The sequence below is a fragment of the Polypterus senegalus genome, chromosome 2, assembly GCF_016835505.1.
Source record: "Polypterus senegalus isolate Bchr_013 chromosome 2, ASM1683550v1, whole genome shotgun sequence".
Classification (NCBI taxonomy): domain Eukaryota; kingdom Metazoa; phylum Chordata; class Cladistia; order Polypteriformes; family Polypteridae; genus Polypterus; species Polypterus senegalus.
Window position 1 is genome coordinate 167,617,532 of NC_053155.1, and position 18,002 is coordinate 167,635,533.

The 18,002-nt window shown below is 41.1% G+C and overlaps 1 protein-coding gene across 1 annotated transcript in view; it reads right to left on the bottom strand.

The window, feature by feature from the left end:
* Nucleotides 1-9,554, bottom strand: part of LOC120524434 (cell adhesion molecule 2-like) — a 481,595-nt gene extending 472,041 nt beyond the window's left edge. Inside the window, exons 1-2 of the mRNA XM_039746287.1 lie at nt 9,545-9,554; nt 9,318-9,362 (exon numbers count right to left, since the gene is read on the bottom strand). Of these exons, the coding sequence (XP_039602221.1) occupies nt 9,318-9,362; nt 9,545-9,554 (55 nt within the window). The remainder of the gene's footprint in view (nt 1-9,317; nt 9,363-9,544) is intronic.
* Nucleotides 9,555-18,002: the final 8,448 nt, after the last annotated feature.

The window sequence follows — 18,002 nt, forward strand, 5'->3', positions numbered from 1 at the left end:
CATGGGACATGGAGTCCACCACAGCAACCCGGTTGGGAGATGGGGTGGCTGCTGGGGGTGCTGCAGAGAACCAGCCACCACACTGGGCGGTTTATCAGCCCCACCCGGAGGTGCAATTAAGACCAGCTGGTCAGGCACCTGGAACGCTTCCAGATGGGGTATAAAGGGCCTGCCTCCCAGCAATCAGGGCCAGAATCGGGAGGAAGAAGCGAGGTTGCCTGGGAGGAGTGGTGGAGCAGGAAAGTGTTGGTTTGGTGTGGGTTTTGTGCTTGGGACTGTGTTGGGCGGTGGGACCACGGGAAAGGCGATGTGCCCACGGCTGAAGAGCAAAAAATAAAAAGTCTTGAATGTGAACACGTGCCTCTGCGTAGTCTTTGCTGGGTCGGGCGCTATATAGCGCCTTTATCACTATATATATATATATATATATATATATATATATAATATATATATACACACACACCCGAGGTACTTAAACTGATATGCGTTGATAAAAAGGAAGGTGTCCAATCTAATATTGTGTACTTGAGAATTCACTGGAAAGAGCACACTTTTGTTCAAATTAATTCTGAAACCAGAAATCTTTTGAAATTCTGTTAGTGCTGTTACGGCTGCAGGCGCAGTATTTTGTAAATCTGATGTATACAGTACTATATAAGCATTTCGACCGTGAACTCACAGTGGCTCAATGGCAATTGCAAAAAGCAATGGTGACAAGAGACATGTACCATGTTCTAGTTTGAAGTAGTCTGAAGTAATGTTGTAAACACTAGAATTCCTGAAGCCTATGAAAAAACTTGTAATCCCGGCCCACCTTAAATCCCTTCACACCTCCATCAGCACTTTTTTTCCAAAAAAAAAAAAAAAAAAATTTTTTTTAAAAAAAACCCCGGCGGGCAACCTGAAAATTCGGGGAGGCCTTTGGGTTGGGGGACCTAAGGGGAAAAAAACCCCCCTTGAATTGGATCCCAAAATCCGAGGGCCCCTTTCCGCGGAAAGAAAAAAGGGTTTTGTTTTCCCTTGTAAACCCCCAAACGGTTTTGTGAACCCAGATTTTCTTTCAAGGGCATTTTTCTATAATGATTTTGCACCCCGGGGGGGGGTTCCCCCGGGGTTTTAAAAAAAAAAAAACTGAGTTTTTGGGAAAAAGGAAGCTTTAAAACCAATAAAAACCTTTTCCCCTTTCATTCCGCTCCCGTTTTTCCCCTGCCCCCCTCACTTTGGTTTGGGGTTTTCGTGTGGCTTAACCCGGGGGAAAAAAAGGGGGGGGGGGGCAAAAACCCCAAAAACGGACTGGTGGGGCTTTGGGGTTTTTCCCTATGACCTTTTCCCTTTGGGCCCCTTTTCTGTGCCTGGCCGGTTCACACAGAGGCAGCGCAAGAGAAAGCCGCGCCAGAGACAGACAGAGGCACACACACAGGCAGCTGGTGGGCGGCTCTCCGTGAGTTTGTCTTGCGAGCGGTCACATGACCAGGCGGTGTGTATGCTTCCAGAACGAGGCTGGACGCGGCTTGTGACCGGGCACATGAGCAGGCAATGTGTATGCTTCAGGTGCGAGTGTGGACGCGACAGGACCATCTAGGAAAAATCATGTCGCAGATGTGAATCGCTGTATGCGGCGTGTAGAACAGTTTGTGAGGGGTGTCCCTGTGTCTCTTCCAGAAGTGTTCAACCATCAATAAATAATTATGCGGCGCTTGTTATGCCGTGGGTTCACTATTGTGTTGTATTTGCTCTTCCAGAGTTCCATCTTTTCATTCACTTACTGTTGTATTCTCACACTAACCTGTTTTAGACAACCGTGTCTTTCCAGAAGTGTTTACCATTCAATAAATAATTATGCATGAGATTGAGCGTGTGTCTAGGCGTGGGTAAGCCCTTGAACCCCATTCGGGCTGCAAACCGTGGAATTGCCACTAAGTGCGACTCATACGCTCCCACTGTTTTCGTCCCTACCCTTTGTACACACCCCCCTCCCACAGGTTGACTGTTAATAGAGGCATGTTTCTCATGGAGGTGAATCCGATGCAGCGTGTAAAACTGTTTTTGGGGGGTATCCCATGGGATCATTAAAACATTCCTTTACAACTGAGGTTAAAACACAATGAAGTGAGTAGTCTTTAAAAAACGAGTTTTCGGGTTACGACGACCGTGCAGCATAGCAAAGTGTTGTACACGCTACATACAGCAATTAAGCATCCGCTGACAAACATGCGTCTTCTTAGATGCTCCTGCACTTTGTACACACCCCCTCCCACCTCAAGTTACGCACAGACGTAATGTGTTGGTTCGCTCCGTTGCATTGTTACAATGTTGCTTTTCTTGCTGATTTATTAAATTTCCGATTTTGCAAAGGTTAAATTTTCTCCTGTGCTTAAAATTATAAAAAACCAGCCTGATTATGCGGCGTATGGTACGCCGCGGGTTGGCTAGTTGTTACTATTGTACAATAAAAACATACTTTTGATCTGAGTCTGTAACAGCTGGTGTAAATATATGGAACTTGTAAGGTTTAGTGTTTTTTTTTTTTTTTTTTTCCTTTTCAGTTTTATTCTCTCTGTCGCGTTCATGCTCCCCCTGATCTGTCACTGCTGTTTTTAAATAAAGATGTGCTGTAACAGAGATGAGGATAAGGGTTCTACATCAGATAAAGAGAACAGAAGCCCTCCCCGCAAGAAACATCCACTCTCATACAGTATAAGAAAAACGCAGCTGCACCAGGCGTAATGGCAAAAGACAGCAACAGGTCGGGCACCATCCTGCCAGTCAGTCTGCCCCACACATATGCTTCAATGAGACAGCATGGCATACAGAGCTCGCCAAGGTATAGTGCAAAGTCCAGAAATCCAGCTTGTGATTATGTTTTGTGATGGTCTTATATAAAAACATTTATATGTTATTTATATAAAAGCCAGATCGAATGTTATTTACCTTGATTTATTTACGTATCTTCCTACAGCAAGTCACAAGTAAACTGCAGAGCTTTCTCTGTTTGATCGACACGGGCATGCTCACAAAGTACATGTGATTTTAGCTGCAGGTGGAAACTCCTTTCCCACCCTTCGCAACTGTGTTTGATCTTGTTCAGGAAAAGATTCCAGTTGCCCCTGGAGAGAAAAACTTTCCGAGACTAAGGTCATAAAGCTTATGAAACCGTTTCTGGACAAAGGCAAAACCATAACAACAGTTGCATGGAGCTTCCACCTGAAGCTAAAGTGGGCTGGGAGTTTTTTCATGTGCTTCAGGAATTCTAGTGTTAATACAAAGTGAAGTTTCTGGACTGGTATTCAGTAGTTTGATCCATGTACAAATGTTCGGGCCAAACCCAAATTTCTTCAATATGGTGAAAAGGTTGTTCTATTCAACCATATCAAATGCTTTATCTGCATTCCAGGATAATAATATCTCTGGGGTGTTAGACTTTGTGGATGATTGTGTTACATTAAACTGGTGTCGAAGATTGGAAGCTAAGTATCTGCCTTTAATAACTCCATTATGGTCTTGTGATGTTACGGAAGGAAGTGCTTTCTCGATTCTTCTAGCTAGAATTTTGGTGAGTATCTTATATTCATTATTCAAAAGTGAGATTGATCTGTATGATGCATATGAGTCCTTATTTTGCTTAGGAAAAAGGGCCTGCTGCTTTCCCACTCTGAAGTGAGTTTATAGCGTCTAGTAATTCTAGTGTAGATGTTTATCCAGTTCCTCTGCATTGAGAGTAACTGTGGTATTTGTAATGCATCCAGAAATGCATTAGATTGTGCCTTGTCTTCTTTAAACTCAGTAGAATATAAGGACTTGTAGTAGTCTCTAAATGTGTGCATTATATTTTTATGGTCAATGATTTTGTCTCCATCTGTATTTGTAATTGCTGGGATTACATTGCAAACTTCCTCCTTGTGGATTTGTTGAGCTAAGATTTTATTAGCTTTCTCTCCGTGTTCATAGTAATGCTGTCTTGATTTAAAAATGAGTTGTTTTGCTTCTTTAGTTGTCAAGAGGTTGCATTCTGAATGCAGAGCCTGTCTTTTCATATGAACTGCTTCATTTGGACACCTGGCATGTTCTTGATCTATTCTGGTAATTTCACTGATTAGCTCTTATATCTTCTTGGTTTCCAATTTATTTTTGTGGGAAAGACATGAGATAATCTCTCCTCTTAAGAAAGCCTTCAGAGTTTCCCAGAGTATTCCTGCATAAACCTCCGAGGATGTATTTCTCCCAAAGTCCCAGTCCAATGACATACCTAGAGACCGAGCACGTCCCAAACAAAACAAGCCATAGCAGTAGCGTATAAGGATTATAGGGAATGATGTTAATTCAGTAGCCCTGGATAAGCATAGTCAGCCCTAATACAGTAAATCAAGGGTATGATGTTAAACAGCCTACACAAAAAAAATATATACTGTAATTGAGCCTTTTTAGGTTGGGTAAATACAGAATACCTCAGGATGATAAAAAAAGAGAAAAAAATAACACTGATGCTAATGGAGTTCCGTTTCCAATGTCCATCTCCCGTAATGGGACGAGACCAAAAATTTAATGAAATAGGTTTAACTTTTCTATACATATTCTGCCAAAATACTTAATAACTTATTATATTATGATTGCCAGATCTTGATGACTCGGTTCATAGATCAATGAAGTCCTGTTCATATATGGTACTACTTTGTCTTATTTGGCAGCTACATACAAATTTGTATATCTACATACAGTACCACCTACTTGAATCAAATTGTACCCTCATTTATTCCTTTCCCTGGGCCTCTTTCTATTCTAGATTAAGCTTACACAGCTCTCAAAACAAAACCACCAATCAATTGCAGGCTGCTCTGAATCTCTCATGCTCACCATTTATGAGTGAATCTTTTCTCTTATTCATACTGAAACTCAGGAAAATAAATAAAAAAATAAATTTCAATGATCAAAGAACTGGTAAAAGATATTCTATATAGTGCTTTGACAGTGTCCAAAATCAAATTTAAGAAGCGACTATTAAAGATGAAAGAAAAGCCTTGCTTAGCATGACTGCAGACACAGCTAAATACAGTACATAAAGCAGTAACATCATCACAATGTACTCTAGGTCACTCTGTCAGCAAACCAAAGTAAAAGTGTTATATGTTGATTAAAATCGGAATGCTTTTTGATAACAAAAAATAAAACCTTAATTAACAATATGGTTGGTTGCCAGCAGTAGTGGAAGCTTAAGGTAGTAATTACTTCTTGTATGAAAAAAGAAATGTGCAAAAGTACAGTTATGATACCCATAATTACATTATAAGGACCATCTATTATATATATTTTTAAGAAAAAATCACTCTGGTTTTGCTTTCTGCATCTTTTCAGCTGTGATTTCATAGCATACTATACAAGAGTCTGAAAACTGCCTTTGGCTTTACCTCAACCACATAAAGGAAGATTTTACTATCAATATTGTTTTACCTTTTAAACCCTTTGCTCTAACCAGTAAATAAGAATTATGCATATGAAAGAAATCACAGTATCCAGTAATACGAGTAGATTAGAACTGGAAATCTTTTTTTTTTTCTTGGTAAAAAGGCAGGTTTGCGGAGGATGCATTGTTGTGCTGATGCCACACAAATGCAACATCTTACACCAAATCATTGTCTGTGAGGAGTTTTTACATTCTCTTCTTGACTGCTTTTCTCTCCAGTTACCCCAGCTTTCCTCAGACATTCCCAAAGATGTGCTGTTTAGTCTGGGTGCATATTCAAAAGTGGCTCTGTATATGGCTGTGTGAATGAGTAGGCCTTACCATGAATTGATTTCGTGCCATTTCCAGCCTTGTGCTTAGTGCTGCCAGGATAAGCTCGGTCTAATAACACCCTTTTTTCAGAATGTTATGTTATGTAGGCAGGTACAGCCTAAGTCCCTAAACTGGAATGTCCTGTAATGGCTGTGCTACCAATAAATCTTTAAAGGAGTTTTCTTTATTATTGAAAAATAGTTTGAATCAAGCTAAAATACCGAACGCTGTACTAGATTAGCTGTAATTTATTACCAAGGGTTGTGAATCAATCATTTGACATGGCTGTCAGAAGTAAAGGTAGGACCAAATCAACTATGCTTGGTACACTGATGCTGAAGTGCAAAGCCATTTTCTTCTTGTCACACTGGAACTGATTCACATCAGTCAGCAATTAACAGGAAAATAGCTCCTTCTGATCACTGCAACAGTTTTTTCAGCTACTTGCTTGTAAAGATACATTTCATACTTTGTCCATGACTGGAAACACAAATACAGTACATGGTTTATGAATAATGATGTAGTATGTACAGTAATTTTCTGTGATTTGATTTTTAATTCTTATAACTTGAAGTAGAGCTTAGAAAATAGATGCATTTTTGATGAAGTAGTTGTTTTTTCTGTGCAGATTCCTAAATTTCCAACAAAGATCAATTTAATGACTGCAATAAATTGACTCAAAAAGAAAACTAGATACAATATGAGCATACTAATAACATAACAACAAATGTGCTATCTTTAATGGAAAATAACAAATACATTTATGAACTGAAAAGAGGTTACAGGCAAAGGTGACAAATCAGTTAAAACGAAGATATCAGTGATGTATAACAGCTATTTAGTGGCTGTTGACTCTCTCTCCATTGATGAATTAGTTATTCTTTCCAGTTTATGTATTACATCTTGCCTAAAGATGTCTGATTTGCCTCAAAAACTTACATATTGTAATCTTTTTAGTTAGCCAATAAAAGATGTCATTTTGCTTGACTTCTCACTGCATCCATAATGGCTAACACGGTACAACACCCTAGTACTTACTTAGGATACCATTTAAAGTGGAAGGTTAAGGATAATGGGCAGAAGGTTAAGAATTTCTCCAAGCCACTAGGTGGTGCCATGATACCTGTTCAGTAAGTCTAATGGTATAGGAGACCTCATGGGCTCAGGAATGTACATCTACCTGGACTTCCAGATAAGTCACTCTGAGCAGACTTTGTCAGACCTTCCTGAGAGCATTCCTAGCTCTGCATATAATTACAGGTACAGGCTTTGAAGTAGGTTTTGCTTCTCACTTTTGGGAACAAAGTGTTGCTATTTAATGTGTTGGATAGAAATGACTAACCTGCTACCAGTTTCCTCCTTCACCCTAAAGGGGGAACACAGTCCCAGCATTTCACAATGGTGCCTGTATGTACTGTCACACACGTGCGAGTTAGAGGCAGACAAAGAGCCTAAAGGTGAGTGAAATATCGCGAGACAATGGGCTGTCACGTGGTACTTACCTAAATCTCATTGTACCTGAAGAAAAATAAACCTCTCCATTTCCGGGTTCAAAATGGCTGCGGTGACGTCACTTCCGGTCCCACAATCCATTGCTCCTGTCAAAACTCCAGATGATGTTGGGTCCATGTTCCCGCCTCCAATCATCACTTCTGGCCAACCATTTCCTCTCCCATCATCCATTCTGTTATAAAATCGCCATCTTGTATACAGTAAATTGTTCATTTGTACTGCAAGTCATTTGAATCGGTTTCTTTATTTCAATTGTCTGGACGACAATATTTTGGGGATGATCCCCAAACCTTTTTCTATTTTGTGGAACTTATTTTTTCAATAAGACTTTTATCACAGTACCCACATAGTAGCCTTTTTCTGACCTCTTCCCAGGCTTCCATGGCCCATTAGTAAATCATTTCCACCAAGAACATTTGCAGGGCTTCTGGCAGTGCCCTCTGTTCCAGACTTGTATGGTAATTGAAAGATTATGTTTTTCCCTCTCACTGTGGCCCATATTAGACAATCTGCCCTTTGCTATATACAGCATATACTACTGTATGTCAAAAAAGCCTGTATGAATTTAGTACCAAACCTTAATAATCTACAATAAAAACACACAATGTCCTTTCCATTTTTAGAAAAATATTCAAACTATAAATCAGACTTTGATAAAATTTGTGAACACACTTCACTATACTTAAACAGACTTTCTTTGGGTCATTGCTACTGAAAATGATTCAGTTAAATAAGACAAGTGAAATGAGTATGTCATGCGAGATTTAACGTATAGGCAGGAAAAAAAATGTGAGTTAGACATATTCTAATTCACTGCTAACATAATGCATTTTAATTGAGTCTGTTTTAAATTATAGCACTTTACAGTTACTGCTCAGACTGATGTACAGTTTTTTAGAGAAAATAAAGCAAGAGTGAATAAAAATACTATAAAATAGAAATATAGTTTATAATATTCTCATAGATGTAGATCTATGCAGACTTTTAGATACAGGTAAATACTCAGTGGCCATTCTAGTAGTGTACCTATCTTGTACTTGGTAGACTGTTTGTTGTCTCTGGAACATCCTGAATTCCTAAAGGCATGGCTTAAACAAATACTGGAAACTTTCCTTTTAGAATTTGCTCCAAGCTGACTATTCTTGGTAATTTTTCCAGTTACTATTTTGTACTGCAAACCTCCCATTCTATATCATTCCACAGGTGTATTATTTGCATTGGGATCTGGGGACTGGCAGAGTGCATTGTGGCATGACTTGACACATTGTGAACGTGTGTATTGTGACATGGCTCATTATTCTGTTGAAAATATTTATCTCAAAAAAGCATAGACTGAGACCAAAAAGGGACATTGTTGGCAACAGGGCTTAGGAATGCTGTGGTGTTCAAATAATGCTCAGCTGGTATTAGGAAGCCTAATGTGTCCCAAAAGTACATTCCCCAAAGCATTCCCACTAGCTGCATTTACAGTTGAAACAAAGAAGGATGGATCTGTAGATTCTTGCTGTTTATTCCATACTCTGCTCATATCTCTCTGAATGTCACAGCATAAAAAATTGAAATTTAGCAGATCGGGTGAAATTTTTCCAGTCTTTATTTGCCCATTTTTATTGATCATCTGCCCATCTGATCTTTGAATGTAACCCAGCATTAGACTTTTGTTGTTGTACCCCATCTACTTTGAGGTCCAACACATTATCTCTGAACTGGTGGTCTGCAGCTCCCTGTTGTGCAGAACATTTATCTGAGTATTTGTGTTTTTTCTGTTTTCTGAAATAAGTCTTGTCTACAAAACTGCTGTTTACTCTTTGTAAAGTGCAAAGGCTGCTAAACTGACCATGTCTGGAACCAACCATTATACCTTGATTATGTCTACATTCAGATATAGTATTGTATAGGATACGGAGCTGCTGTGACATTGATCATCTGATTAATGACCAGACACACCTAACAAAGTGGCCACTGTGCTTATATTTACACACAAGTTGTAATTCATATTTGAAAGTCTGGCATTTAGTCCAAGGTTGGTTCCTACCTTGTACTCGATTGTTCCCAGAATAGGTGCCAGCTCCCTGTGACCCTAAAAGTGAATTGAAGTAGATTCAGTAAATAAACAAAAGCTCAGAATTGTAACAAGAGAAGTGCATGACATTGTATAAATACTGTATATTAAGGTAAGGACAGCCAGAACAGACAGACAGAATTAGAGAGATATCCATGGAACACTTTACCTAAACTAGTTGCACTTGCTGACCAGCTCACATAAATGCATACAATATCTTTAAGCACTGCAATTTGAAACTAAAAAGATCAATTCAATAAAGAGATGTGGAAATCAATTTTGCAAAATGTAGTTTACCCAAATACTCAAAGTGATGTGTTAACAGTTAGAACATTAGAGCAATCTAAATGAGTACAGGCCATTCAGCCCAACAAATCTCATCAGACCTGTCAACTTAATTTTTACAAAATAATATTAAGACTAGTTTTGACAGACCCTAAAGTCCTTCTTATCTACTACACTATTTGGTAGTTTATCCCATGCATCTATGGCTCTCTGTGTAAAGAAAAATGCCCTAATGTTTGTACAAAATTTACCCTTAACAAGTTTCTAACTGTGTCCCCGTGTTCTTGATGAGCTCATTTTAAAATAACAGTATCGATCCAATGTTCTAATTCCCTTCATAATTTAGAACACTTCAATCATATCTCCTCTTAATTTTCTTTTGTTTAAACTGAAAAAGCTGAGCTCTTTTAATCTTTCCTAATAACATATTTCCAGTAGTCCTGGAATTAGCCTAGTCTCTCTTCTCTCCAATTGTTATGATGCTTGTATTATAAAATGCTTCTCAAGGGACAACATAGTACCAATGAATCAATGATAAACTATATGTTGAAAGCATTTAAAGAAAAAAAGAAGCAATACAAATTAAATGATTTTGAACATGTAATCATGTAATAGTATTCATAGTGTCTGCATAAAAAATGACAGTTTAAATTGACACCTTGTCATGTTTTCTGTGTCCCGAATAATGATAAGTGAATTATTTTCACACCATAGCTTTAAATAGACCTCTTAATTACAAACCAACTTGCATTACACACATACAGGTATTATTTACATATGTCAGCACCACTGCATATTATTATACACTATTATGCAATAGTGTATTAACAGATACTTTTCCCATTTCCATATACTGTATTTTAAAAGAGTAAAGAAAAAAACTAATGTCATTCATGTTTTTATATGAAACATAAAGGTGTGGCAGAAAAGTAATGAGACTGGCAACACTGCAAGCGATCTGGCAACGCTGCACTGTTGTCCTTGATAGAGCACGTGTATCAGTACCCTCCCATAGCTCAGTGTGAGTTTCAACTCCTTCCATTAACTACGTGATTTTTGTGACTGCCATTAGCGAAGTTGTGTTTTTGGTTGTGTGTCACGCAAAATGGAACAGCGGAATTTGGAGCAACATTGTGCCATTAAACGGCAAGTGTGACGTTTGAAAAGTTAAAACAGGCCTATGGGGAACATTCTTTATCCCCAAGCTCAAGTTTTTTGCTGGCACAAATCATTTTTGGAAGGCAGAAAACACGTTGAAGATGAACACCGTTCAGGGAGGACTTCAACTTAGAAAACCAATGAAAACATCGAATGTGTTAACACTCTTGTGAGATCAGACCGTCGTTTAACATTAAGAATGTTCAGTGAACAATTAAATTTGAACAGATTTACCATTCATCAAATTTTGACTGAACATTTGCACATGCGAAAGGTCTGTGCCAAAATGGTGCCGAAAAACTGCCCTCTCCATAATAGAATTTTTTGACCTCAAAGGCATTCCTGTGGTTCCCCAGCCCCCTTATTCACCTGACCTCAGTCCGTGTAACTTTTTCCTTTTTCCTAAACTGAAAAATGTCCTCAAAGGACGTCATTTCGGGACTTTAGAAAACATCCAAAAGAGTGTAACGGACATGCTGAAGACCATACCGGTTGAAGACTTCCAGCGCTGCTACCAACAGTGGGAACAACGTCTCCATCGGTGTGTAGCTGCCCAAGGGAACTACTTTGAAGGGGATAACATTGATGTTTGAAAAAAATGTAAACTTTAGTAAATAAAAAATCAATCTCATTACTTTTCTGCCACACCTCGTATAGAATTCCAAACAAGATGCAACCAATAGCAGTATAGTTTAATGAAATAGGAAGTATTTATTTATATTAGAGGAATATTAGTAGTTCAAGTAAATTACAAGATAACAACTCACCTATGGAAAATATGATTTTTGACCACATTTCTCAGTTTTATTTAAATTTTTACACTGACTACATATTCAAACATTTAGTTGATATTTAGTGACCAAAAATGTTGTCATGAAAGCAGAAATTTACTAATGTGCACTTTATTAAATATGAAGTGTGCATATTATAAGTATATTTTATTTCTTTAATAATTTCAATGTGTTGCCTTTTTAATAGCAAAATATATACTGTACAGTATATGTACCCAACAGTTATAACATTAACTAGAAAGTGAACATTTGTAATTTTCCTTCCACTCAGTTTTTTAATTTAAATGTTGATTTGCACTGAAAACCATGCTAAAAGCATTAGTCCCAAATGTCACTTGGGCAACTGTACAGATGCGTCTTGCATAAATAAGCATTAGAACTGAGAATCACTCGTGCTGTATAAGTGCTGCTAGTTCTTTGGACAAATTACGTCTGAGTGTAGGTTTTCACTAATTATGAAATATCTGCACTTTACCAACAATGCAAACTTTGAGGAGAATACCCATCCAGCACCCAAAATTAAGAAAATTTGGGAGATATACCAGGCCACTGTAGCAAAATTTCAGTGCGTTTACATTCCGGACTGTGATGTCAGCATCAATGAAAGTCTCATGGCTTATGAGGGCAGACAGTCATTGATACAGTACATTACATCAAAAAGAGCAAGATTTGGCATAAAGTTTTGTGAGCTTTGTGAATCTAAAACAGGATACATTTGGAATTCAGTCCTGTACATAGACAAAGGAAAAATGTTTGATCCGATATACAATCAGTGTTGATGCATCTTCGGTGCTGACTTTGATAGATGCTCTGCTGGATCAAGGTTACTATGTACCCATGGACAATTTTTATACTTCACCAGAGCTATTTGACATTTTGGCAAAGAAAGACTGACACATATTAAACAGTGCATCATAGCATGCCTGAAGACTTTGACAGAGCAAAATTACAGAGAGGTTCGCTAGTAGCTTGGCAAAAGGGTAAAGTGCTTGTGCTGAAATGGAAAGACAAGAAAGAAGTTTATCTTCTTAGCACTCCACATAATGCAGCTACAGTCACTGTACAAGCAAAAGCCAACAAGCCTGTGGAGGTCAACTACAATAGCACGATGGGCAACGTAGATTGTGTGGATCAAGAATTGACTTTCTATTCCATTATGTGGAGGCAACAAAAGAAATACTACAAAAAGATATTCAAATTCACAGTTTTCAATGGCCACTTCCAACACCTTGTAACAGTGCACAAAATCGTCAGAATTGCTGGGTGATCTTTCCTGCTTCAGTCATGCAGCAGGTGTTGAGGGCACATCAGCAGGGCTTGGGAGTGCTGTGTTGTCAGATGGCACAGCAGGAATGTTGCGTGCTGCACTGACAGGTGGCAGAATCGGGAATGTTAAGTGCTGTGCTGTTGTTTGGTGCAGCAGCTGTGTTCAACGCTGGAAAGCTGGAGGAAAGCAGGCATTCCTCTTGGTGTGGCCATGCAGATGTACCAGTTTCTTTGCTGTTTTTGTTTACTGAAGTGGCGCTGCAAACCGTGTTCCAGGTCTAGATCTCAGCTTTGAGGCTCTCCCTTGACCGCCACTTCACAACGCCTCTATGAATGCATTCGTGTTATACAAACAAAAAGCTAGAGAAACTGTATCTCATGCACACTTTACATGCCTGCTTATAGAATAAATCATTGTTGCACATTCACTGTCCATACTACCGCTAAAGAGATTCAGTCGACCTAGCACATAGAGGATCAATCCAGAGCATTTTATCGGTAGACATTTCACTTATTATATACCTGCAACAGAAAAAAAAAATAGAATCCAACTCGTACCTGTGCAGTGTGCTGTTAAAAAAAATTGATACATCTGAAAGAAACACAATATTATTGTCCCGACTGTGACATTGGATTTTGTCTTTCACTGTGTTTTAAGATTTACCACACAAAGAACTAATTTTGAGATTATATACTGTTTTGATAGATAGACAGATACTTTATTCATCCCAAGGGGAAATTCACATACTCCAGCAGCAGCATACTGATACAAGAACAATATTAAATTAGAGTAATAAAAATGCAGGTAAAAATGGACAATAACTTTGAATAATTTTAACGTTTACCCCCCAGGTGGAATTGAAGAGTCGCATAGATCTCCTCAGTCTGTCAGTGGAGCAGGACAGTGACAACAGTCTGTCGCTAAAGCTGCTCTTCTGTCTGGAGGTAATACTGTTTAGTGGATGCAGTGGATTCTCCATAATTGATAGCCTGCTCAGCGCCCATCACTCTGCCACGGATGTCAAACTGTCCAGCTCCATGCCTACAATAGAGCCTGCCTTCCTCACCAGTTTGGCGTGAGGCGTCCTTCTTCTTTATGCTGCCTCCCCAGCACACCACCACGTAGAAGAGGGCACTAACCACAACCATCTGATAGAACATCTGCAGCATCTTATTGCAGATGTTGAAGGACGCCAGACTTCTAAGGAAGTGTGGTCGGCTCTGTCCTTTATTACACAGAGCATCAGTATTGGCAGACCAGTCCAATTTATCATCCAGTTGCACTCCCAGGTATTTATAGGTCTGTACCCTCTGCACACAGTCACCTCTGATGATCATGGGGTCCATTAGGGGCCTGGGTCTCCTAAAATCCACCACCAGTTCCTTGGTTTTGCTCGTGTTCAGTTGTAAGTGGTTTGAGTCACACGATTTAAAAAAGTCCTTGATTTTGGCATTATTAGCAGTATTATTATTACTGTTATTATTATTTTTGTTATTATTGTTCATTTCATATTACTATTTTTATTCATCATTACTATTATTATTTGTATCATTATTATACTTTTGAGATTTAATAATAATGTCATTTTTCTTGCCGAAAAAAAAACCACTTTTTACATTTTTTTTTTGAATAAAATTCAAACACTAAGGAGGTTAAATGTAACACACCCAAGATCTTATTATCTTTAGATGCAGAAAAAGCACTTGATATGGTTGAATGAGACTACCTATTCACCTCACTGCACAAATTTGGGTTTGGCCCAAACAAATGTGAATGGATAAAATTACATTATATCAGTCCATTAGCCTCTGTTTGTATTAACATTATTTCATGTTACTTCAGACTAAAATGTTGTGCTCAACAAGGATGCCCCTTATCACCATTGCTTTTTGCAATCGCCGGTGACCCATTGACCATTTATTTTTTAAAATGCATCAGTGATAATGAGGATAACCAGATGACTTGAACAGAAAACAGACCCACAAACCACTGTACCGATAGTCCTTAATGCACTAGGAGAATTTCAAAAGATATCTAGATTTAAAATTAACATTGTTGGGATATGGCCGGCCGTTCATCCTGGCCAATACCCCCAGGCTGCCAGGTGGAGCCCTTCTTGCAACATCGAGGTGCCCCGAATTCCAGCAGGGCATCATGGACAGTGCAGTTTTTCATCACAGCCCTGCTGGATACCATGGGGACCTCCAGGGCACGCTGCAGGGAGAAGCAGGGACTGCTATTTTCCCTATAACCCGGTACGTCTTAGGCACAGCAACAGAGGAAATGACAAACTTCCGGGATGAAGAAAAAGAAGAGTTTTCACCCGACCCGGAAGTGCTGGATAATCACGTGGACTGAGGGCTCAGAAGTCCTTCCTGGTCATGAACTATAAAGGACTCTGGGAAATCCCACACAAGTGGGCCGAGTTGGGAGGAAGGGTGACTGAGCTGCTGGAAGTTGGAGGATTATAAATTGTTATTGATTAGTGTTTGTTATTATTATTTAGTACTGTGGAGGATAGGTGCTTTGTGCACATTATTATTGAAATAAATAATATTATTGGCTCCTCCTTGAACCGTCACCTTATCGTGGTGGAGGGGTTTGCGTGTCCCAATGATCCTAGGAGCTATGTTGTCCGGGGCTTTATGCCCTGGTAGGGCCACCCAAGGCAAACTGGTCCTAGGTGAGGGATGAGACAAAGAGCGGTTCAATAAACCTTCAATGAAAAATAAAAACTGTGGACGACGTTTTCCCTTGCCCGGACGCGGGTCACCGGGGCCCCCCTTTGGAGCCAGGCCTGGAGGTGGGGCTCAATGGCGGCGCCTGGTGGCGGGCCTGCACCCATGGGGCTCGGCCGGGCACAGCCCGAAAGAGGTAACGTGGGTCCTCCTCCCCATGGGCTCACCACCTATGGGAGGGGTCAAGGAGGTTGGGTGCAGTGTGAGTTGGGTGGTAGCCGAAGGCGGGACCTTGGCGGTCTGATCCTCGGCTACAGAAACTGGCTCTTGGGACGTGGAATGTCACCTCTCTGAAGGGGAAGGAGCCTGAGCTAGTGCGCAAGGTCGAGAGGTTCCGCTAGATATAGTTGGACTCACCTCGGCACAGCTTGGACTCTGGAACCAATCTCCTTGAGAGGGGCTGGACTCTCTACCACTCTGGAGTTGCCCCCGGTGAGAGGCGCCGAGCAGGTGTGGGCATACTTATTGCCCCCCGACTCGGAGCCTGTGCATTGGGGTTTACCCCGGTGGACGAGAGGGTGGCCTCCCTCCGCCTTTGGGTGGGGGGAAGGGTCCTGACTGTTGTTTGTGCGTATGTGCCGAACAGCAGTTTGGAGTATCCACCCTTTTTGGAGTCTCTGGAGGGGTTGCTAGAGGGCATACCTTCTGGGGATTCCCTCGTTTTGCTGGGAGACTTCAATGCTCACGGGGCAATGACAGTGAGACCTGGAAGGGCGTGATTGGGAGGAATGGCCCCCCCGATCTGAACCCGAGCAGTGTTTTGTTATTGGACTTCTGTGCTCGCCACGGATTGTCCATAACGAACACCATGTTCAAGCATAAGGGTGTTCATATGTGCACTTGGCACCAGGACACCCTAGGCCTCAGGTCGATGATCGACTTTGTGGTTGTGTCATCGGACTTGCGCCATATGTCTTGGACACTCGGGTGAAGAGAGGGGCGGAGCTGTCAACTGATCACCACCTGGTGGTGAGTTGGCTTCATGGTGGGGGAAGATGCCGGTCAGACCTGGTAGGCCCAAACGTGTTGTGAGGGTCTGCTGGGAACGGCTGGCAGAGTCCCCTGTCAGAAGTAGCTTCAACTCCCACCTCCGCAGAACTTCAACCACGCCCCGAGGGAGGTGGGGACATTGAGTCCAATGGGCCATGTTCCGTGCCTCTATTGTTGAGGCGGCTGACCCGAGCTGTGGCCGCAAGGTGGTCGGTGCCTGTCGTGGCGGCAATCCCCGAACCGTTGGTGGACACCGGCGGTGAGGGATGCCGTCAAGCTGAAGAAGGAGTCCTATAGGACTTTTTTGTCTTGTGGATCTCTGGAGGCAGCTGATAGGTACCGGCAGGCCAAGTGGAACGCTGGCTTGTGTTGCTGAGGCAAAACTCGGGCATGGGAGGAGTTTGGAGAGGCCATGGAGAATGACTTTCGGACGGCTTCGAGGAGATTCTGGTCCACCGTCCGGCGTCTCAGGAGGGGGAAGCAGTGCAGTGGTCAACACTGTATATAGTGGGGATGGTGCACTGCTGACCTCGACTCGACGTAGTGGGTCGGTGGGAAGAGTACTTCGAAGACCTCCTCAATCCCACTAACATGCCTTCCAATGAGGAAGCAGAGCCTGGGGACTCTGAGGTGGGCTCTCCCATCTCTGGGACTGAAGTCACCGAGGTGGTCAAAAAACTCCTTGGTGGCAGGGCCCCGGGGGTGGATGAGATACGCCCGGAGTTCCTTAAGGCTCTGGATGTTGTAGGACTGTCTTGGTTGACACGTCTCTTGTGGAAAAATAAAAATACAGGTCAATAACTTGTGCTTGACAAATCTGATGTACGTGACAGAAAGCATGTTCTATGGTGTGTGTGGTAGGAGTCACGCAGACCCTGCATGCTTATAGTGTACGTAAACAAGTGCTACTTCTCGGTTTTGGGCGTCTACATGGAAGGCCACGGGTGTGGACTCATCGAGCCCCAAACTAAGGAAACTAACAGATGTACTCCACCTTTAGATTTTTGATAATGCTGATTCAGGCTAATGTTTTGAAATACTTGTGTAACTAAAGTCATAAGACAAGAAACCCTATAAAAAATCTAAAACACTGACCCCTCGGAGCAGATGAAGGGCAGGTGTCCTAGGACTGTGCTTCTCTGTCATCTTACCCTTGCCTGGTGTGTATTTAATAAAAGATTTTTTACTAACTTTAATTATATCTCTCTGTCTTCAGTCACAAGAAATGATACTATAGAAAAAGTGACCACAGTTTTTGGCGCCCAACGTGGAGCAGGAGATGGCCGGCTGACTCCTCGAGCGGGAAGACCTCAGCGATCTGTCTTCTTGAAGCAGACTGCCGCTACAGTGTACACCGGCAGCAGAGTAAGCAGCTCCGATAAAAGTTAGGACTGCCCTGTCCTGAGACAGTTCCTGCATGAGGAGTCCC